At 42.4% G+C, this 24,692-nt stretch overlaps 1 protein-coding gene across 3 annotated transcripts in view; it reads left to right on the top strand.

Moving 5' to 3' along the window:
• asic1b (acid-sensing (proton-gated) ion channel 1b) overlaps positions 1-24,692 on the top strand; it is a 496,417-nt gene that overhangs the window by 425,010 nt on the left and 46,715 nt on the right. For all 3 annotated transcript variants that reach the window (XM_022682367.2, XM_022682368.2, XM_022682366.2), the window contains one exon: positions 15,648-15,704. In XM_022682367.2, coding sequence (XP_022538088.1) covers positions 15,648-15,704 — 57 coding nt within the window. The remainder of the gene's footprint in view (positions 1-15,647; positions 15,705-24,692) is intronic.

Genomic DNA, 24,692 nt, shown 5'->3' with positions numbered 1-24,692 from the left:
TTGTGAAACCTATAGTGTTTATGATGTAAGGTCACTTGTGAAACTCATAGTGTTTATGATGTAAGGTCACTTGTGAAACCCATAGTGTTTATGATGTAAGGTCACTTGTGAAACCCATAGTGTTTATGATGTAAGGTCACTTGTGAAACTCATAGTGTTTATGATGTAAGGTCACATGTAGAACCCATAGCGTTTATGATGTAAGGTCACTTTTGAAACCCATAGTGTTTATGATGTAAGGTCACTAATGAAACCCATAGTGTTTAAGATGTAAGGTCACTTGTGAAACCTATAGTGTTTATGATGTAAGGTCACTTTTGAAACCCATAGTGTTTATGATGTAAGGTCACTTTTGAAACCCATAGTGTTTATGATGTAAGGTCACTAATGAAACCCATAGTGTTTATGATGTAAGGTCACTTGTGAAACCTATAGTGTTTATGATGTAAGGTCACTTTTGAAACCCATAGTGTTTATGATGTAAGGTCACTTTTGAAACCCATAGTGTTTATGATGTAAGGTCACATGTAGAACCCATAGCGTTTATGATGTAAGGTCACTTGTGAAACCCATAGTGTTTATGATGTAAGGTCACTTGTGAAACCCATAGTGTTTATGATGTAAGGTCACTTGTGAAACCCATAGTGTTTATGATGTAAGGTCACATGTAGAACCCATAGTGTTTATGATGTAAGGTCACTTGTGAAACTCATAGTGTTTATGATGTAAGGTCAATTGTGAAACCCATAGTGTTTATGATGTAAGGTCACTTGTGAAACTCATAGTGTTTATGATGGAAGGTCACTTGTGAAACCCATAGTGTTTATGATGTAAGGTCACTTGTGAAACCCATAGTATTTATGAGGTAAGGTCACTTGTGAAACCTATAGTGTTTATGATGTAAGGTCACTTGTGAAACTCATAGTGTTTATGATGTAAGGTCACTTGTGAAACCCATAGTGTTTATGATATAAGGTCACTTGTGAAACCCATAGCGTTTATGATGTAAGGTCACTTGTGAAACTCATAGTGTTTATGATGTAAGGTCACTTGTGAAACCCATAGTGTTTATGATGTAAGTTCACTTGTGAAACCCATAGTGTTTATGATGTAAGGTCACTTGTGAAACCCATAGTGTTTATGATGTAAGGTCACATGTAGAACCCATAGCGTTTATGATGTAAGGTCACTTGTGAAACCCATAGTGTTTATGATGTAAGGTCACTTGTGAAACCCATAGTATTTATGATGTAAGGTCACTTGTGAAACCTATAGTGTTTATGATGTAAGGTCACTTGTGAAACTCATAGTGTTTATGATGTAAGGTCACTTGTGAAACCCATAGTGTTTATGATGTAAGGTCACTTGTGAAACCCATAGTGTTTATGATGTAAGGTCACTTGTGAAACTCATAGTGTTTATGATGTAAGGTCACATGTAGAACCCATAGCGTTTATGATGTAAGGTCACTTTTGAAACCCATAGTGTTTATGATGTAAGGTCACTAAGGAAACCCATAGTGTTTATGATGTAAGGTCACTTGTGAAACCCATAGTATTTATGATGTAAGGTCACTTGTGAAACCTATAGTGTTTATGATGTAAGGTCACTTGTGAAACTCATAGTGTTGATGATGTAAGGTCACTTGTGAAAACCATAGTGTTTATGATGTAAGGTCACTTGTGAAACCCATAGCGTTTATGATGTAAGGTCACTTGTGAAACCCATAGCGTTTATGATGTAAGGTCACTTGTGAAACCCATAGTGTTTATGATGTAAGGTCACTTGTGAAACCCATAGTGTTTATGATGTAAGGTCACTTTTGAAACCCATAGTGTTTATGATGTAAGGTCACTTGTGAAACCCAGAGCGTTTATGATGTAAGGTCACTTTTGAAACCCATAGTGTTTATGATGTAAGGTCACTTTTGAAACCCATAGTGTTTATGATGTAAGGTCACATGTAGAACCCATAGCGTTTATGATGTAAGGTCACTTGTGAAACCCATAGTGTTTATGATGTAAGGTCACTTGTGAAACCCATAGTGTTTATGATGTAAGGTCACTTGTGAAACCCATAGTGTTTATGATGTAAGGTCACATGTAGAACCCATAGTGTTTATGATGTAAGGTCACTTGTGAAACTCATAGTGTTTATGATGTAAGGTCACTTGTGAAACCCATAGTGTTTATGATGTAAGGTCACTTGTGAAACTCATAGTGTTTATGATGGAAGGTCACTTGTGAAACCCATAGTGTTTATGATGTAAGGTCACTTGTGAAACCCATAGTATTTATGATGTAAGGTCACTTGTGAAACCTATAGTGTTTATGATGTAAGGTCACTTGTGAAACTCATAGTGTTTATGATGTAAGGTCACTTGTGAAACCCATAGTGTTTATGATATAAGGTCACTTGTGAAACCCATAGCGTTTATGATGTAAGGTCACTTGTGAAACCCATAGTGTTTATGATGTAAGGTCACTTGTGAAACCCATAGTGTTTATGATGTAAGGTCACTTGTGAAACCCATAGTGTTTATGATGTAAGGTCACTTGTGAAACCCATAGTGTTTATGATGTAAGGTCACTTTTGAAACCCATAGTGTTTATGATGTAAGGTCACATGTAGAACCCATAGCATTTATGATGTAAGGTCACTTGTGAAACCCATAGTGTTTATGATGTAAGGTCACATGTAGAACCCATAGCGTTTATGATGTAAGGTCACTTTTGAAACCCATAGTGTTTATGATGTAAGGTCACTTTTGAAACCCATAGTATTTATGATGTAAGGTCACTTGTGAAACCTATAGTGTTTATGATGTAAGGTCACTTGTGAAACTCATAGTGTTTATGATGTAAGTTCACTTGTGAAACCCATAGTGTTTATGATGTAAGGTCACTTGTGAAACCCATAGTGTTTATGATGTAAGGTCACATGTAGAACCCATAGTGTTTATGATGTAAGGTCACTTGTGAAACTCATAGTGTTTATGATGTAAGGTCACTTGTGAAACCCATAGTGTTTATGATGTAAGGTCACTTGTGAAACTCATAGTGTTTATGATGGAAGGTCACTTGTGAAACCCATAGTGTTTATGATGTAAGGTCACTTGTGAAACCCATAGTATTTATGATGTAAGGTCACTTGTGAAACCTATAGTGTTTATGATGTAAGGTCACTTGTGAAACTCATAGTGTTTATGATGTAAGGTCACTTGTGAAACCCATAGTGTTTATGATGTAAGGTCACTTGTGAAACCCCATTGAATCGAATCGAATCGCCTTTATTGTCATTATAATTTGCATTACAATGAAATTGGATTTGCTTCTCCAAAATGCCTTTGTTGTATAAATTAAACAGAAAAATAATTTAAGTTAAAAGCAACAAATTTAAAATAGACAGAAATTAAATGTAATAAAAACAAGATATACACTGTACAATCTATCCACAAAATATTGCACACGTTATATTACTCCTGGGGTTTAAAATTGTACGTTTTTGTTTGCCATTGTTTTTTTATTGTTCAGTGCAGTGATGGCTCTTGGGAAAAAACTGTCCCTGAGCCTACTTGTCCGAATTTTATGTGACCTGTACTGCCGGCCTGAGGGTAGCAGGTCAAACAAATAGTTGCTGGGGTGGGATGTATCCTTGGTGATACTGTCAGCTCTGCTAATGTAACGAGAGGTAGCAATATCCTCAAGGCTGGGCAGGGAACAGCCAGTGATCCTTTGGGCCGTGCTGATCACCCTCTGCAGCGCCCTTTTGTCTGCTGCTGAGCACCCCCCGTAACATGCCGTGATGCCGTATGCAAGGATGCTCTCAATGGTAGCTCTATAGAACAGCACCAGCAGCTTCTCCTCCAGCTTGTTCCTCTTTAAGACCCTCAGGAAGTGGAGTCTCTGCAGAGCTTTCTTCACCACTATATTTGTATTTGCAGACCAGGAGAGGCTATCGGTGATCTGCACACCCAGGAACCTGATAGAACTGACCCTTTCCACACAGACCCCATTTATGTGAAGCGGGGCTGGATCAGCCCTGCCCTTTCTGAAGTCCAGAATTATTTCTTTTGTTTTTGTAATGTTCAGTGGCAAGTTGTTTGCAGAGCACCACCCTGTCAGCCGATCTATCTCATCTCTGTAATCAGACTCATCTCCCCCTGAGATGAGCCCAACCACAGTGGTGTCATCTGCAAACTTTATGATGGTGTTTGAGAGATGGATCGGGGAGCAGTCATAGGTGTAGAGGGTGAACAGGAGAGGGCTCAGTACACAACCTTGTGGGGAGCCTGTGCTAAGTGTGATAGTGGAAGAAAGATGGGGACCCAATTTCACAGACTGTGGGCGGTTTGTGAGGAAGTTCTGTATCCACTGGCAGATGGATGTGGAGATGCCCAGAATTTTAAGTTTCTGTACCAAAATCTCCGGAATAATGTTATTGAACGCTGAGCTGAAGTCTAAGAAGAGCATTCTTACGTAACTCCCCCTGTGCTCCAAATGACTCAGCGCTGTATGAAGTGCAATGTTGATGGCATCTTCTGTGGAGCGGTTTGCCCTGTAAGCAAACTGGTGGGGGTCCAAAGTGGGAGATAGACAGACTTTGAGATGTTGGAAGACCAATCTTTCGAAGCACTTCATGATCACTGGCGTTAGTGCAACAGGCCTGTAGTCATTTATGCTCTCCACTACAGACTTTTTTGGGACTGGAATGATGGTGGAAGATTTGAGGCAGGATGGGATAATGGCCTGTGACAGGGACAGATTAAATATACAGGTGAAGACCCCTGCCAATTGATCAGCACACACTTTTAGTACTTTACCAGGTACTCCGTCGGGGCCTGCTGCCTTCCTGGGATTCACCGCCTTCAAAACACGTCTCACTTCATGTTCCTGAAGCGTTAACGTGCTAGTACTAGAAGGTGGTGGATATGGAGTTGTTTTTGTTCCGTCTGCTTCAAAACGGGCAAAGAAGCGGTTTAGCTCCTCTGCCAGTGAAGCATCAGAACTGACATTGTCCGAATTTCTGCATCTATAGTTTGTAATATGGTTTATACCCTGCCACATCCTTCTGGGGTCGTTCACAGCGAAATGGTCCTCTATCTTTCTTTTATACGCTGCCTTGGCCTCCCTGATGCCTCTTCTCAGGTCAGCTCTGGCTGCGCTGTACCCGGCCCTGTCCCCTAATTTAAAGGCCATGTTGCGGCTTTTTAACAGGGACTGGACTTCGCTGGTCATCCAGGGCTTCTGGTTAGGAAACACCCTGACCTTTTTGCAGATAGTGACAGTGTCAATGCAGTATTTAATATAACAGAGTACAGTGTCCGTGTACTCCTGCAGATTATGGCTGAAAAATAGATCCCAATTAGTATGAGAGAAGCAGGCCTGTAACTGTGTAAGGGCTCCCTCGGGCCAGGTCTGTATGGTTTTCTGATGTGGTTTTATCTGTCTCAAGAGGGGGGTGTAGGTGGGGGTAAGAAACAGGCAGAGGTGGTCAGATCCAGCAAGGTGGGGGAGTGGGGTAACCCTGTACGCATGTTTTAGATTTGAATAAACATGGTCCAAGGTATTTTGCCCTCTGGTTGCACACCTCACGTACTGGATGAACTTCGGAAGCACAGTCTTTAAACATGCCTGATTAAAATCACCAGCTACAATACAGACACCGTCCGGGTGAGCCAGCAGCTGCTTGTTTACCCAGGCGAGCAGCGTGCTAAGGGCTGAGCTAACGTTAGCATCAGGTGGGATGTAAACAGCAAACACAATGACTACTGTGAACTCCCTCGGGAGATAAAAAGGTCTGCACGATACTGCCAGAACCTCTAAATCAGGGGAACAGTGAGAGTCTATGATCCTGCTACTGCCACACCACTCGCGGTTCACGTAAACACAAAGCCCCCCACCTCTGCTTTTACCGGAGTCACTGGTTCTATCCTGCCGGTGTAGTGTGCGGCCCGCTAGCTCGACTGCAGCGTCGGGGATCAGCGGGTGTAGCCATGTTTCCGTAATTAAAAAAATGCTACAGTTCCGTACAGAACTGTTTGTCGCTATCTGTAACTCCAACTCGTCCATTTTCTGAGTGATGGATCTGGCGTTGGAGAGGAAGAGGCTCGGTAATGCCGGTCTGTGGGGTTGTTTACGTAGCCTAGCCTCAGAGCCTGACCGGCATCCACGCTTTTGTTTTCTGTTCCTCCGCCTCCTCTTGCTCTTGCCGGGCGGGCTGGTGATCCAGGGAGATCCTGGCGGTCTTGCTATGTCCTCTGGAATGTTGTGTTTCTGATGGAAATTGCTGTTAACCGCCAGATTGTACCTCAAACCGATGTCTATCAGGTTCTGTCGGCTCAACCTAAGGTTTGCTTTGCTAAATTCTAAAAATAAACACGAAAAAACTATAAAAAACAAACACCAAATTGGAGAGCTAAGAGCCGCTGCACCCGAGCGCGCCGCCATCATGTTTATATATAACATGATTATATAAACCCATAGCGTTTATGATGTAAGGTCACTTGTGAAACCCATAGTGTTTATGATGTAAGGTCACTTTTGAAACCCATAGTGTTTATGATGTAAGGTCACTTGTGAAACTCATAGTGTTTATGATGTAAGGTCACATGTAGAACCCATAGCGTTTATGATGTAAGGTCACTTGTGAAACCCATAGTGTTTATGATGTAAGGTCACATGTAGAACCCATAGCGTTTATGATGTAAGGTCACTTTTGAAACCCATAGTGTTTATGATGTGAGGTCACTTGTGAAACTCATAGTGTTTATGATGTAAGGTCACATGTAGAACCCATAGCGTTTATGATGTAAGGTCACTTGTGAAACCCATAGTGTTTATGATGTAAGGTCACATGTAGAACCCATAGCGTTTATGATGTAAGGTCACTTTTGAAACCCATAGTGTTTATGATGTAAGGTCACTTTTGAAACCCATAGTGTTTATGATGTAAGGTCACTTGTGAAACTCATAGTGTTTATGATGTAAGGTCACATGTAGAACCCATAGTGTTTATGATGTAAGGTCACTTGTGAAACCCATAGCGTTTATGATGTAAGGTCACTTGTGAAACCCATAGCGTTTATGATGTAAGGTCACTTGTGAAACCTATAGTTTTTATGATGTAAGGTCACTTGTGAAACTCATAGTGTTTATGATGTAAGGTCACTTGTGAAACCCATAGTGTTTATGATGTAAGGTCACTTGTGAAACCCATAGCGTTTATGATGTAAGGTCACTTGTGAAACCCATAGCGTTTATGATGTAAGGTCACTTGTGAAACCCATAGTGTTTATGATGTAAGGTCACTTGTGAAACCCATAGTGTTTATGATGTAAGGTCACTTTTGAAACCCATAGTGTTTATGATGTAAGGTCACTTGTGAAACTCATAGTGTTTATGATGTAAGGTCACATGTAGAACCCATAGCGTTTATGATGTAAGGTCACTTGTGAAACCCATAGTGTTTATGATGTAAGGTCACATGTAGAACCCATAGCGTTTATGATGTAAGGTCACTTTTGAAACCCATAGTGTTTATGATGTAAGGTCACTTGTGAAACTCATAGTGTTTATGATGTAAGGTCACATGTAGAACCCATAGCGTTTATGATGTAAGGTCACTTGTGAAACCCATAGTGTTTATGATGTAAGGTCACATGTAGAACCCATAGCGTTTATGATGTAAGGTCACTTTTGAAACCCATAGTGTTTATGATGTAAGGTCACTTTTGAAACCCATAGTGTTTATGATGTAAGGTCACTTGTGAAACTCATAGTGTTTATGATGTAAGGTCACATGTAGAACCCATAGTGTTTATGATGTAAGGTCACTTTTGAAACCCATAGTGTTTATGATGTAAGGTCACTTGTGAAACCCATAGTGTTTATGATGTAAGGTCACTTTTGAAACCCATAGTGTTTATGATGTAAGGTCACTTTTGAAACCCATAGTGTTTATGATGTAAGGTCACTTTTGAAACCCATAGTGTTTATGATGTAAGGTCACATGTAGAACCCATAGCGTTTATGATGTAAGGTCACTTGTGAAACCCATAGTGTTTATGATGTAAGGTCACTTGTGAAACCCATAGTGTTTATGATGTAAGGTCACTTGTGAAACCCATAGTGTTTATGATGTAAGGTCACTTGTGAAACCCATAGTGTAGGGTATTCTAAACAAAAATCTTCATAGGTTGGAGCTTTGTGGCTGACGCGTGATACAGGATCCAACAGCAAAGATATCTTCCACCAAAGTCGTGTTTTGTATTTTTTTTTATTTCACAAAAAATGATATCCAAAACGAATACACATGTACCTTTGCCTCTTAAGCGTCCACTAATGTAAATTATAGTCACTCCACAGCCTGACTATAGCCACGGCATCGCACGGTCAAAAAAAAACCTGTGAGGCTCCCACCTTCCTTCTGCCCTCTCACTCTAACAGCAGCAATCAAAATGTCTGCCCCCATTGGCACCATGTGATTAAAGGTCAACTATGTCACTTCCTGTAATTACTCTAAATCCACATTTTAACCTTTTACATATGTTTTTACTTAAATTATTAATGTATATCAAGCATAAATTTAAATCAGTATCAAATATCTTATCAATATGACATTATAACATGAAATATAAATATCAAATACACATAATATGTGGAAAATTCAAAACTAGGCATAAAATAGGCATCTGGCGCCTACACATAGTGTTTATGATGTAAGGTCACTTGTGAAACACATAGCGTTTATGATGTAAGGTCACTTGTGAAACACATAGTGTTTATGATGTAAGGTCACTTTTGAAACCCATAGTGTTTATGATGTAAGGTCACATGTAGAACCCATAGTGTTTATGATGTAAGGTCACTTGTGAAACTCATAGTGTGTATGATGTAAGGTCACATGTAGAACCCATAGTGTTTATGATGTAAGGTCACTTTTGAAACCCATAGTGTTTATGATGTAAGGTCACTTGTAGAACCCGTAGCGTTTATGATGTAAGGTCACTTTTGAAACCCATAGTGTTTATGATGTAAGGTCACATGTAGAACCCATAGCGTTTATGATGTAAGGTCACTTGTGAAACCCATAGTGTTTATGATGTAAGGTCACTTTTGAAACCCATAGTGTTTATGATGTAAGGTCACTTGTGAAACCCATAGTGTTTATGATTTAAGGTCACATGTAGAACCCATAGCGTTTATGATGTAAGGTCACTTTTGAAACCCATAGTGTTTATGATGTAAGGTCACTTTTGAAACCCATAGTGTTTATGATGTAAGGTCACATGTAGAACCCATAGCGTTTATGATGTAAGGTCACTTGTGAAACTCATAGTGTTTATGATGTAAGGTCACATGTAGAACCCATAGTGTTTATGATGTAAGGTCACATGTAGAACCCATAGCGTTTATGATGTAAGGTCACTTTTGAAACCCATAGTGTTTATGATGTAAGGTCACTTGTGAAACCCATAGTGTTTATGATTTAAGGTCACATGTAGAACCCATAGCGTTTATGATGTAAGGTCACTTTTGAAACCCATAGTGTTTATGATGTAAGGTCACTTTTGAAACCCATAGTGTTTATGATGTAAGGTCACATGTAGAACCCATAGCGTTTATGATGTAAGGTCACTTGTGAAACTCATAGTGTTTATGATGTAAGGTCACATGTAGAACCCATAGTGCTTATGATGTAAGGTCACATGTAGAACCCATAGTGTTTATGATGTAAGGTCACTTGTGAAACCCATAGTGTTTATGATGTAAGGTCACTTTTGAAACCCATAGTGTTTATGATGTAAGGTCACTTGTGAAACCCATAGCGTTTATGATGTAAGGTCACTTGTGAAACCCATAGCGTTTATGATGTAAGGTCACTTGTGAAACCCATAGTGTTTATGATGTAAGGTCACTTGTGAAACTCATAGTGTTTATGATGTAAGGTCACATGTAGAACCCATAGCGTTTATGATGTAAGGTCACTTGTGAAACCCATAGTGTTTATGATGTAAGGTCACATGTAGAACCCATAGCGTTTATGATGTAAGGTCACTTGTGAAACCCATAGTGTTTATGATGTAAGGTCACTTGTGAAACCCATAGTGTTTATGATGTAAGGTCACTTTTGAAACCCATAGTGTTTATGATGTAAGGTCACTTGTGAAACCCATAGTGTTTATGACGTAAGGTCACTTGTGAAACCCATAGCGTTTATGATGTAAGGTCACTTTTGAAACCCATAGTGTTTATGATGTAAGGTCACTTTTGAAACCCATAGTGTTTATGATGTAAGGTCACTTGTGAAACCCATAGCGTTTATGATGTAAGGTCACTTTTGAAACCCATAGTGTTTATGATGTAAGGTCACATGTAGAACCCATAGCGTTTATGATGTAAGGTCACTTGTGAAACCCATAGTGTTTATGATGTAAGGTCACTTTTGAAACCCATAGTGTTTATGATGTAAGGTCACTTGTGAAACCCATAGTGTTTATGATTTAAGGTCACATGTAGAACCCATAGCGTTTATGATGTAAGGTCACTTTTGAAACCCATAGTGTTTATGATGTAAGGTCACTTTTGAAACCCATAGTGTTTATGATGTAAGGTCACATGTAGAACCCATAGCGTTTATGATGTAAGGTCACTTGTGAAACTCATAGTGTTTATGATGTAAGGTCACATGTAGAACCCATAGTGTTTATGATGTAAGGTCACATGTAGAACCCATAGCGTTTATGATGTAAGGTCACTTTTGAAACCCATAGTGTTTATGATGTAAGGTCACTTGTGAAACCCATAGTGTTTATGATTTAAGGTCACATGTAGAACCCATAGCGTTTATGATGTAAGGTCACTTTTGAAACCCATAGTGTTTATGATGTAAGGTCACTTTTGAAACCCATAGTGTTTATGATGTAAGGTCACATGTAGAACCCATAGCGTTTATGATGTAAGGTCACTTGTGAAACTCATAGTGTTTATGATGTAAGGTCACATGTAGAACCCATAGTGCTTATGATGTAAGGTCACATGTAGAACCCATAGTGTTTATGATGTAAGGTCACTTGTGAAACCCATAGTGTTTATGATGTAAGGTCACTTTTGAAACCCATAGTGTTTATGATGTAAGGTCACTTGTGAAACCCATAGCGTTTATGATGTAAGGTCACTTGTGAAACCCATAGCGTTTATGATGTAAGGTCACTTGTGAAACCCATAGTGTTTATGATGTAAGGTCACTTGTGAAACTCATAGTGTTTATGATGTAAGGTCACATGTAGAACCCATAGCGTTTATGATGTAAGGTCACTTGTGAAACCCATAGTGTTTATGATGTAAGGTCACATGTAGAACCCATAGCGTTTATGATGTAAGGTCACTTGTGAAACCCATAGTGTTTATGATGTAAGGTCACTTTTGAAACCCATAGTGTTTATGATGTAAGGTCACTTGTGAAACCCATAGTGTTTATGACGTAAGGTCACTTGTGAAACCCATAGCGTTTATGATGTAAGGTCACTTTTGAAACCCATAGTGTTTATGATGTAAGGTCACATGTAGAACCCATAGTGTTTATGATGTAAGGTCACTTGTGAAACTCAAAGTGTTTATGATGTAAGGTCACTTGTGAAACCCATAGTGTTTATGATGTAAGGTCACATGTAGAACCCATAGTGTTTATGATGTAAGGTCACTTGTGAAACCCATAGTGTTTATGATGTAAGGTCACTTGTGAAACCCATAGCGTTTATGATGTAAGGTCACTTGTGAAACCCATAGTGTTTATGATGTAAGGCCACTTGTGAAACCCATAGCGTTTATGATGTAAAATCATGTGTGAAATCTATAGCCTATATGAAGAGAGATCGTGTGTAAAATCTGTAGCTTATGTTTTTTGAAGTCACGTGCAAATATTGGCTTACACAGCTTCAAATCAGATTAAAGTTTTTTTTTGTTTTTTTTGATTTGGCTCAAACCCCATGTATCCACATGTCCAGTCCAGACTGACACCTGCTCATTTACCATCAATCAATAGCATCTGGTCAGTTCCAGCTTTGTGGTCTCTTGCAGTGACATCTGGACCTGCTGTGATTTACTGCTGGAACTAAACGTAACGAATCGGATTAGGTTCAGGCCGCCGCGCGAGGCGAGGAGGGGCTCGGCTGACGAGGGAAAACAGAATCTACCTCCTGTTTAGCTCTGCTGTGTGTTTGTAGCACAGATTTTCTGCTCTAACTAGCAAAGCTATTAGCAGAAATGCTGGCCTAAGGTGGAGTTGCCAACATTCTGCTAGCGCATGGATGTGATTAGTCGTTTCTGAGGTTCAGTATGGCATTTGCATTTAGGCATTGAGCAAAAGTGATGGGACTTGGGGTGTCAGATGAATAATTCTTATCCACCAAAACAACAGAAACAAGAATTTTGGTAACGTGGCTACTTTTAGATATTGTGCATTACATTGAGATCAACTAAAAGATGTTGTGATGGCAGATGTACAAAACCACCTGCAATACGTTACAGGTCCTGTATATCCAATATTCAGGTTTCTAAGCACTGTATCTTCAATCCTTTCTTTCCCCTTACAGTCTTTCTCTCACTTTTTCAATCCTTTGCTATCATTTCCAAACTTTCTGTACCTTTTTCTATGCATCTTGTCCACATTTAATACTTCTTTCCATCTTTCAGGCATTCTTTACCTCTTTACATATTTTTCTCCCTACTATTTTGTCCTTTTCCTTATAAACCTTCTTCTTAGCTTCTCTATCTCTTATTTACACCTTCATTCTTTCTCTTATCTCTCCTTCAGTCAGTCCTCCTCCTCCTCTCCCCTTTAGAACTACGCTATCTCTTTTAATCCTTCTCCCCTCTTTTAAAACTTCTCGCCCTCATTACCTCCGTTTCTCCTCTTTCACCTCTCTCTTCTTCAATTCTTCTGTCCCTTCTTCCCTCTTTCTCTCTTCACTTGCTTTCTCTTGCTTGTCAGTTGACACATGATGTGATGAGACACATGGGAGGACAAAGCAGGAGAAAGTTGCAGTGGCCAATCCTAGGGGTGTGCCATATCACATCACGCACAATAATATCGCCAACATTTTTCAATATTGTAAACGGTATTATACCCTGAAATATCGTGCCATATCACCCACCCTAATTATTAATCAGGGTACTACTTTTTTAGCTGTTTTTAGCAAAAGAAAAATTCAGAGATTATATCTGTCCAGTATCATTTATTTTACTATAATCCTGGATCATTAACTGTTACAAATATGATAAAATTCTTGTATTTAAGCAATAATACACGAGAGGGAGTGCTATAACGTTGTCATATTGACATATTGGCCGAAGGCCAAGTGCAGAAGATCAACACAGCAGTGCCAATATGACACGTTATAGCATTAACCTCTAGTGTATTATTGCAATTATACCGCAGTTCCATTATCACTGTTTATTAAAAGATTTTGAGTTAAACAGGAAAAGAAAATGCGATCACTTTGGTTATAAACACTCTGCCAGTTAAAATAGTTTAATTACTGCTCTGCTTTGGCTGCACTGTAAGCTCTTTATTATTGGCCATTTCAGTTAAAATTGTGGAAATCTAATTGTACTGTAAATAAACAGAAGCGCTTTACTCACCCCAATAAATGTTTTTTTTAGGAGAGAAATCTGTGTAGAAGAAAGTCCAGTGCTCATTTGACTGAAAGATGTTTTTTTAAGAATTAAAAGTTGTGTTTACTTAGGCGTCGCCCAGCGGCAAGACCTGCACCTTACATTTAGCTTAAAATACCCTATATTAACTGGAAATATATACTTTATATATATATATATATATATATATATATATATATATATATATATATATATATATATATACGTATATATATATACGTATATATATATATATAATATATATAAGCTTTTATTTTAATAATAATAACTCCTAACCTGGAATTAGTGGCTAATAATGTGTGTAATAATGTATATTTTCGAATCGCTGGGCTTATTTATTTGTGGGACCACGTCTTTGTGTCGTCCATGGCGTTTCTGCACTGTGCCTACCGGATCTAGCGCCTCACAGTGGTGTTTAATGATATCGCATTTGGTTGGTATGCTCTGCATTGTTGCTATGTTACCTGTATGTGGCGGAGTAATACATAGAGAGCTTCAGTTACATTATCGGCTAATATCGTCACTCATAAAACGCCTTTCAGCCAATCAAATTACAGGGTCAGAACTTACTGTGGTATAATTTTTAATATCTCAGTTAGGGGTGTGCAATATGTGTGCATTAATAAAATTAAATAGAACAGTGGAACAACTTGTGTGCCCAGGGTCATCATCTTGCTGTATGGCCCACATTCCTTTTAGCTTCCCATTAAAATAATCAGCTAATCCTAAGGGTTCACACACTTTTGTCATTTAATTAAATTTTCATTTTGTTGCTGAAATTTAATCTTGAATTTTTTTTAATACAGTGTTTTGTCATATCGCCAAGAGTATTGTTATCGTATAAATACCATAAAATATTTTGATATTATTTTAGGGCCATATTGCCTACCCCTAGCCAATCCTTAAGATTACAAAGTACTGAATGAGCACCTGGAGGGTCATCCTAGGGAGGAAGGATTAAATTCACAAGTTGTTGTATAGGAGATACCTGCATGGACAATCATGGATATGTCAGTCTTGCAGCATGCTCCCAGTAGTATGCTTCATGCTTGTTAACAACAACATCAAGTTTTCTTGCTTCTGCAGGATGTTTTTTTTTAGCAAAATACGAAAATGTATTCACCTTTTTCTTATTTGAAGATCCTACTGTAGCCCATGTTTCCTGCTAAATAATCTGCATGCTCTGAAGCTGTATTTGTTTGTGAGCTATGCTTTATCTTATGAGCAGTGTGTTAAGTAGCGGTGGAGTTTGGGCAACAGAATTTCTGGCTTTTGTGCTCCCACAAATGATTTCTCATGACCAAGATCATTAGGATGAGGTGTGAGTGGCAAAACATAATCAGCAGTAATGGCAGAAGGTAATTTGCAGTTGTTTGGATGCACTCTCTCTCTTTCTCTCTGTCTCTCGCTCTCTCTTAGTCTTTCTCTCTCTCTTTTTTTCTCTCTCTCTGACTCTCTCTCTTTTTCTCTCTCTCACTGTCTCTCTCATTCTCTCTCTCTGTCTCTCTCTCTCTCTCTGTCTCTCCCTCCCTCTCAGTCTCTCTCTCTCTTGGAGGGAATACATCATGGAATTAATGAAATCAATTAAAGGATGAGATCAGATCTGAAGAAGTGACAGTCAGATAAGGACGGGATGATTGACAGTGACACACTTTAATTAAAGCACCAGCAGCCTCTGCCTCACTCTCTAACCACCGCCGCTGCTCTCTGAAGCCAGAACATCATGTTCTCTTTGTTCTTTTCTTCTCTTCTGCATTTCATTCTCTCATCTTTCTGCCTCCCTCTACTTTCTCTCACTCTGTTTTTTGTGTATTTCTGCTTTTCAGAGACTCTGATTGGCCCTGATTTTTTGGCCTGTTCTTGTTTATTTTTGCTTTACTAAGACTGATAGGGTCTCTGACCTCACTCATATTTTTGATTTTTTAATCTATCTTGTTCTCTCTCTCTCTCTCTCTCTCTCTCTCTTTGTAGGAGATGCTCCATACTGCACTCCTGAACAGTATAAAGAGTGTGCAGATCCAGCTTTGGGTGAGTAAAAGTTTGTATACATCCTAAAAGTGTATGTAAGAGAAATTAATCAAACAAATGAGACAAAATAATAGACACTGTGAGCCATACTGAGGAAATGTCTGTGAACCCTTAGGGAACTACGCTCCAAACTCAGAGCTGCTGAAACAAATGGCAAAAAAAAGCAAAATCATGCAGACCTAAAAAATTACCAACTGCTCCTGGCTTTCTTTTTTAGCCAGCCTCACTACTGCTAAAGCTGAATTTTATCACAAAAAAATCAGCTTCCTCACAGACTCCCGGAAACTATTTGCTACATTTAAAACACTACTCAATCCTCCACCTCCTCCTCCGGCTACATGCCTTACGGCTGAAACACTTGCCTCATTCTTTACTGGGAAAGTGGCAGCTATCAGCAGCCAGTTTACTGATGTAACATGTAGCAGTCCTACTACATGCTCTGCTGCCGGGTATCCCTCTACCGAAGGCGTCACTTTCTCCTCGTTCACTGCTCTCACTGAGAACGAGACACTGGCTCTCCTAACACATACCTGTCCTACTACGTGTCCACTTGACCCAATTCCTTCAAACCTACTGCAAACCATCGCACCTGCAATCATTCCGGCTATCACTCACATGATCAATGCCTCTTTAACTTCTGGTGTATTCCCAACTGCTTTTAAACAAGCACATGTGACACCACTGCTTAAAAAGCCTTCTCTCAACCCCGCCCAGGTTGATAACTACAGACCGGTCTCACTACTACCTTTTCTCTCTAAAACATTAGAAAGAGCAGTTCTCAATCAGGTCTTTGGCTTCCTCTCCCAGAATGACCTCCTGAACCAGAATCTGGTTTCAAAAAAGGACACTCTACCGAGACGGCTCTGTTGTCTGTGACTGAAGCGTTGAAAACTGCCAGAGCTGCAGGCCAGTCCTCAGTGCTCATTCTGCAGGACCTCTCGGCCGCCTTCGACACGGTCAACCACGACTTCCTCCTAACTTTACTCTCAAACATGGGGATCTCAGACAATGTGCTGTCATGGATCAGATCTTACCTCACTGGGCGCTCGTTCAAGGTGTCATGGCAAGGACAGCTCTACTCAGCCCACTCCTTATCCACTGGGGTTCCCCAGGGTTCCGTACTGGGACCCCTTCTCCTCTCATATACACCACCTTCCTAGGTCAGGTTATCCGCTCACATGGCTTTTCCTAGCATTGCTGATGACATCCAGCTATACCTGTCATTCTCACCTGAAGATCACTCAATCTCTGCACGGATATCGCAGTGTCTCTCAGACATATCCGCATGGATGAAGGAGCATCACCTTCAACTTGACCTCTCAAAGACTGAACTTCTGGTTATACCAACAAAACCATCTTTTCAACACAACTTCGCTATAACCATTGACTCTCTCTCTCTTTCCCCACAAAGGTTGCTAGGAACCTGGGTGTTATGGTTGACGACCAGCTCTACTTCACACACCATGTGGTCTCAGTTGCTCGATCCTGCCGCTTTGCGCTGTACAACATCAGAAAAATTTGACCATTTCTGACTCAACAGGCCACCCAACTCCTGGTACAAGCAGTGGTCATCTCACACCTCGACTACAGCAATGCCCTACTAACTGTCCTCCCGGCCTGTGTAGTAAAACCACTCCAAATGATCCAGAATGCAGCAGCACGTCTGGTCTTCAACCAGCCAAAACGGGCACATGTCACCCCGCTGCTCATTAAGCTCCACTGGCTACCAGTTGATGCTCAATCAAATTCGAAACTCTCACAATCGCCTACAAGGTGATGACAGAACAGCTCCTTCCTACCTGCACTCACTCCTGAAGGCTTACGCTACCTCCCGGCCGCTGCGCTCCTCCAATGAACGTCGCCTCGCTTTACCAAACAAACATTCACACAAAGCAATCCAGACTGTTCTCATACAGAGTTCCCCAATGGTGGAACAAACTACCTTCCACTACCAGTTTAGGAGAATCTCTCGCTATCTTTAAGAAACTCCTGAAGACAGAGCTCTTCAAATAGCACTTACTCTCTTAACACCTCTTAACACTCTCTTTTCCTTCTTCCCCTCCTCCACTCCTCTATCCCATTATTTCCCTTTGACCTCCTTTGGGCCCTATCTAAAGATATTTTTTTTTACCTTTAATTTCTATTACATTTGTACTTCAGTATTGTAAGTCGCTTTGGACAAAAGCGTCTGCCAAATGCAATGTAATGTAATGTAATGTAATGATTAAAGGAATTAATGGAAGCTAAAAGGAATGTTGGCCATACAGCAAGATGATGACCCTGGGCACACAAGTTGTTCTACCAAAGAATGCTTAAGGAAGAATGTTTGTGTGTGTGTGTGTGTATGTGTGTTTGTGAGAGACAAAGAGAGAGAAAGCGGGTGAAGACAATTTTGGACTAAAAAGAGATAGATTTGCTCTGCCTCTCAGTGTCACTAAGTGAGACCACTCCTTGTTACAGATGGCTGATCCCAAGGCATTGACTGCTCCATTTAAAATCCTCTCCCTCATTCTCTACTTTCATCTCTCCCTCTTTACTACCTCCACCTCATTTTCCGTCTCCTTTTTAGTTTGTCTCCCCTCTTTATTGTTCATCTACCATCTTTAATTCTTCTCTACCTCATTTTAACATTCCCTATTTCAATGTCTTACACTCCTTTAATCCTTTTCTCTCCTTCATTCAGTCATTCTATTTTCTCCTTTGACTATTCCTTCCCTTCTTTAACCCTTTTCTCTCCCTCTTTTAATTCTGTTCTCATCCTTCAAACTTTCCCCTCAACTGCTTTAATCCCTATCTTCACTGTAAAAAGTTTCCTGTAAATTTTACAGCAAGTTAATGGCAAAAAAGTTAGTATAGTAAGATTGTAAATTTACAGCAAGTCACTGTTGGAGAAAATTACAATATTGCACTGTGTAAATAGAACAGTAAATTACTGTAATTTAATTACAGCGCATTACCACCTCTTTACAGTAAGTACTGTCAAGAAAAAATACTTTAAAACACTGTACTCATTCTTTACAATAGCTAGCTTTATTAATTTTTTTTTACAGTATTCACCTGGCAACTCGAGTTGCCATTTAAAAAGTGTAAATTTACAGCAATTCACTGTTGGAGAAAATTACAGCATAATTGTCACGTGGTCCCTGTCTGTTCTCATGTTTCTGTGTTTATTTACCTTTTCTGGCCCTGTATCATGTCTGTGTTATATCCCCACGTGACCTGTGCTCCTCTGTGTCTCCTGTCTTAGTAGTTTTCCACTCACCTGTGTTCATTTGTTCATTCGCCCCTTAGTCCCAGGTGTTTCCTGTTTCCCGTGTTTGTCCACTACTATTTAAAGCCCGTGTTCCCTTCTCTCGTGTCGATCCTTGTACGTTTTTACGTCTGTTAGTGGTCCTCGTGTTTTTCTGTTTTGCTCAGTCCTGGTTTCCTTGTTAAGTTTATTCCATGTTTATTTTGTGTTAATTTTTGTTAATAAATGTTTGTATAGTTTGCGTCCGCCTCCTCGTCCTTCCCGCACCCAACCTGACAGAAGGATCGACCTATAATGGACGCAGCAAACCCTTGGCTCGGGTCCAGGATGGCCATCCGCCGTGCCCCCTTAGGCACCCTGGCGCAGGAGACCCCGAGGCTTCCTCTGGCTTCGGTGCCTCGGGGTCTCCTGCGCCAGGGTGCCTAAGGGGGCACGGCGGATTGCCATCCTGGACCCGAGCCAAGGGATTGCTGCGGGTTTTAGCGCTCTAAAGGGTCCCGCCTGCCGGAAGAAGTACCCTTCATGGGGGAGGATTTTCTTGGGGGGCGCTACGGGTTGGTGCGGTGAGCCTCGGGTCTCTTCCCGTGTTAGGCAGTAGCCATGAGTACCCGAGGCAGGTGATGCGCAGCCCGTGGGACTACCTGGGATGTGCACCCAGTAGCTCCGAGGTGGAGGAGGAGCTCTACCCCGCACCAGCCCGCACTCCATTGCCGTTTCCCTCAGGGGCTGTACTCTACTCTACTCTCTCTCGGTCGCACAGCTACCAAGGCCATCCCGACTCCCATGATGCACGCGGCCGAGACGCCGCGCTCCGTGACTCTCGCGGCTGAGACGCCGCGCTACGTGACTCTCGCGGGCGAGACGCCGCGCTCCGTGACCCTCGCGGCTGAGACGCCACGCTGCGTGAAGTCTGCGGCCGAGACGCCACGCTCCGTGAAGCCTGCGGCCGAGAAGCCGCGCTCCGTGAAGCCCGCGGTCGAGACGCCGCGCTCTGTGAAGCCCGCGGTCGAGACACCGCGCTCCGTGACTCTCGCGGCCGAGACGCCGCGCTCCGTGACTCTCGCGGCCGAGACGTCGCGCTCCGTGAAGCCCGCGGCCGAGACGCCGCGCTCCGTGCCTCTCGCGGCCGAGACGGCGCGCTCCGTGAAGCCCGCGGCAGAGACGCCGCGCTCCGTGAAGCCCGCGGCAGAGACGCCGCGCTCCGTGACTCTCGCGGCTGCTAAGCCGAGCCCTGTGACTCTCGCGGCTGAGATGCCACGCTCCGTGACTCCCGTGGCTCTTCCGCGCTCCTCGACTCCTGCCACCCCTGAACCTGCATATGCTGCTCCCACAGCCCTGGAACCTGCATACACTGCAGCACCAGCAGCTCCAGCACCAGCAGCTCCCGCTGCCCCTGTGCCCGCTCCCAGAACAATGTTTGGCCCCAGGCCCCGTGTTTCTAGGCCTGCCCCGAGGCCTCCTGACTTTGCCCCCAGTAATGTCTCTTGTGTTTTTTGTACCTCTCTCTCTCCCTGTCCTAATTCCTATCTCTGTTTATGTCCCTGTACCCGTTTCTGTCTCTGTCTCTGTTCCCGTTCCTGTCACCGTGTTTGTTTCTGTCCCAATTAATGTTTTCATCCCGGTCCCCTTGCCCAGTAATGTCCAGTCCCCATTTCTAGTAGAGTCCCCGGTCCAGTCTTTTGTCACTTCACCTGTCCAGTCTCCATCTCCTGTCCGGTCTCCTTTTGTGCCCAATGTCCAGCCTAGTGTCCAGTCCTTTGTCCCGTCACCTGTCCAGTCCTCGCTCCAGTCTCTGTTCTCTGTTCCGTCTCCTGTCCAGTTCCCGTTCTCTGTTCTGTCTCAATCTCCATTTGTGCCTGTTGTCCAGTCTGCGTTCCCTGTCCAATCTCCATCTCCTGTCCAGTCTGTGTCCCAGTTTTTTCCTCCGCCCAAGTCTCAGTTTATGTTTCCAGCCTCGTTCCCTGCTCAGCCTCCTCACTGGTGTTCTCTGTCTTAGTCTTGTCTTCTTTTTTTTTTGGTTTCTACCCTCTCCTGACCGGCTCCTGGGGGTTTGTTTTTTCGCGCCCCAGGAGTTGTGCGTTAAGGAGGGGGTTCTGTCACGTGGTCCCTGTCTGTTCTCATGTTTCTGTGTTTATTTACCTTTTCTGGCCCTGTATGATGTCTGTGTTATATCCCCACGTGACCTGTGCTCCTCTGTGTCTCCTGTCTTAGTAGTTTTCCACTCACCTGTGTTCATTTGTAGCTCCGCCCCTTAGTCCCAGGTGTTTCCTGTTTCCCGAGTTTGTCCACCACTATTTAAAGTCCGTGTTCCCTTCTCTCGTGTCGATCCTTGTACGTTTTTACGTCTGTTAGTGGTCCTCGTGTTTTTCTGTTTTGCTCAGTCCTGGTTTCCTTGTTAAGTTTATTCCATGTTTATTTTGTGTTAATTTTTGTTAATAAATGTTTGTATAGTTTGCGTTTGCGTCCGCCTCCTCGTCCTTCCCGCACCCAACCTGACAATAATACTTTTTTTGGAACAGTAAATTAGAGGTCTGCTCAGGACAGTTTTTTTAAACACGCTCCTGCCCGCTCCCGCGTGTTTTTGTCCCATTACGTCCCATCCCCCTTCCATCTGTGTGTGTGTGTGCGCGCGCACGCACGCGTGTATGTATGTGCGTGCGTGTCCGTGTGTGTGTCGGTCCATCCTCCGCTTTGAGATTTTTCTTGAGGGTTTTTTGTTGCTTCCTAATTATTATAATTATTACAATTTTCTTAACTATTTATCAATTTGCGGAAGCGGGACCGCATGTTAATGTGGACCTGCTCCCGCATCGCCTGGATTAATTAAACTGCCAATAACAATTCAGTTCTGTCCCGCGCCGCAACATATTCTGAGTGCAGACCTCTACAGTACAATACTGTAAAATAATTTACAGTACAGAGGCAGAATGAGGAGCGGCAGGCGTGACAGTACACCCCAATAGGGCAGCCATAGGTTGACGACAAGGAAGACCACGCCTGGAGACCGAGGGGCAGGAGGTGACCACAGGCTGACCAGAGGACAACACCAACGGACACGGGGAACCCGTGGACCAATGCGTGGACGCAGAACTGGACAGGGAGCAATGGGGACGACCACAGGGGTGAGGAGTCGGCTTCTCCGGAAAGCGGGAATGAAAATCCATCAGAACACCAGGATCCAGCACATTCTTGGCATCAACCCAACAACGCTCCTCAGGTCCTTGTCCCTCCCAGTCGATGAGGTACTGGAGGCAGCTTTCACGCCACCACAAGTCAAGATCCTCCCGGACAGCATAAGCGGGCTTCTCTCCCGAATCCAGCAGCTCCGGAGGGATGACCTCGGGAACACCCTAGCAAGAGAACCTGTGACAACGGGCTTGAGCAGAGACACATGAAAGGAGTTATTGACTTGATATTGGGCAGGTAAATGAATTTTATAAGTAACATCATTCATTTTATGCAGAACGGGAAAAGGACCAATACATTTGGGTAACAGTTTCTTACACGAGCCAGGGTAGCGAAAATCGCGTGTTAAGAGCCAGAATCTCCCTGTTCGTAGCTGGGGTTCTCACCACGATGCTTGTCTGCTTGTTGCTTCTACCTTGAAAGAAGATCGGTGATGTGTTGATGAGTGGTCTCCTAAACTTGTTAGCTGCGATGCATCCAGTCATCCACTGTGGGAACCTAAGTGGTAGCTGTCCAGGGAGCCAGGGGTCGTTGGAAACCCAAGATGCACTGAAATGGAGTTATGCCAGAAGTGTAGTTGACGAGGGAGTTCTGAGCTATTTCAGCCCATACTAAGTACTGGGACCAGTCCCAGGGATTTTTGTGAGTTAGCGCATTCACACATACCATTACTAGTGGGGTGAAAACTGGAGGTGAGACTGACAGTGACAGTGTTCAAAAAATGCCTTCCATACACGAGACGTAAACTGGGGTGCTCTATCAGACAGTATGTCCTCTGGTATGCCATAGTGGCGAAAGATAACATCATAGATGGCTTGGGCAGTCTGGAAGGCAGTGGGGATGGAAGTGAAAGGGACAAACTTAACAACTCTGAAAAACCTATCGACAATGTTGTGTATAGTGGTAAAACCATTAGATGGTGGTAAATCGGTAACAAAATCAACTATATCAGCTATATGTGACCAAGTGCTCTCAGGAGTGGGTAAAGGCATAAGTTTACCAGCTGGACGAGTTTTAGGGGTCTAACATTGGGCACAGGTGGCGCAAGAGGAAATGAAACTGTGAACATCCTGTCTCATGCTATCCCACCAGTTACGGGAAGCTAACAGCTTTACCGTGCGAGATTCACCTGGATGACCAGATGTTAGGGAGCTATGTGCCCAGCTAATGAGTTTTTCACGAAATTCGGGTGGTACAAAGATTTTGCCAGGGGGTAACCCCTCAGCGGGATTTTGCTGAGCATTAGCGCTGCAGATCTGTTCATGAGGAGTGGCAGGCGTGACAGTACCCCCGAGTAAATATGTAAGAGGGCGTATGCTTTAGTGTAACAGGTACCAGGGTGGAAAGTAATGGAGAAATTAAAAAAAGAGAAGAACAAGGACCATCTAGCCTGACGAGATTTAAGACGTTTAGCAGTGCGCAGACACTTAAGATTTGTATGGTCAGTAAGAACGATGAAGGAGTGCAAGGCACCCTCGAGCCAATGGCACCAGTGTTCGAGTGCCAATTTAACTGCTTGCAACTCTATCTCCTATGCCATAGTTGCGCTCTGTGAGAATAAAGCTATGGGATGGAGTTTAGGCGGATTACCTCGGCACTGAGAGAGTACAGCACCTACACCGAATTCGGAGGCGTCGACCTCGACAGTAAAAGGAGTTTTAGTGTCACACACCATGGGTTCAGGGAGTTGCTCCGGGAAAGTGAAACTGATAGCGGAGTAGGCAGGTTGGCGAGGACGGAAGGACTTTACGGACTAGGATTTGTGTGCTAGTAAATTATCCAAGTGAATAGACATAGCAATAAGCTTCTCTAGGTAAAGCTGATTATCACAACATGCTAGCTCTCTTTGCAAATCGCCATTTAAACCTCTCCTGAACAGAGTGAGCAAAGCAGGTTCATTACAGCCACTACCTGCAGCAGTAGTACAAAATTCTAAGGCGTACTCGGCTACACTACGTGACCCAGAAAGTACACTACGTGAGTCAGAAAGTAACAAATCACCAGAAGATAAATCAGTAGGAAAGTGATCCAAAACCTCACGAAATGACTTAACAAACTCTGAGTGGCTCTTATTATAGGTAGTATCCCAACTAGCAGTAGCCCAATCCAAAGCTTTACCAGACAAATGTGATACCATTAACGCTATCTTGGAATGATCAGGAGCTGCTACAGAATTAGCAAAGTACAGAGAGCATTTCAGTAGAAAACCACTACACTTACTGGGAGTACCATCAAATACCTCAGGTTTACAGATAGGAAAGGCAGTAGCGATATTGCTGGGTGTAGTCGACTACCTTTCCATTTATTTTGCTCAGTAGACGTCTTAGAGCCAGTGGTAGGGTTGATTCTCACAAAACGTCTGCACAGAAAAAAAGCTGTATTAGAATATTTTATTGCAGCGTCTATGGTGAAGATGCAATTTGTGATGTTAAGTTTTCAAATGAATTTCCTCAATATATCCCTCAATTTCTGACCTCAGTTTCGACACTAATATTGACACTTTACATTACGTGTTGACTAACTAACATGACTTAATGCATTAGTTACCATGA

This window comes from Astyanax mexicanus, chromosome 24 (genome assembly GCF_023375975.1).
Source record: "Astyanax mexicanus isolate ESR-SI-001 chromosome 24, AstMex3_surface, whole genome shotgun sequence".
NCBI classification, from domain to species: Eukaryota; Metazoa; Chordata; class Actinopteri; order Characiformes; family Acestrorhamphidae; genus Astyanax; species Astyanax mexicanus.
The sequence above is the reverse complement of the archived record's forward strand: the minus strand, read 5'-3'. Positions and strand labels throughout refer to the sequence as shown.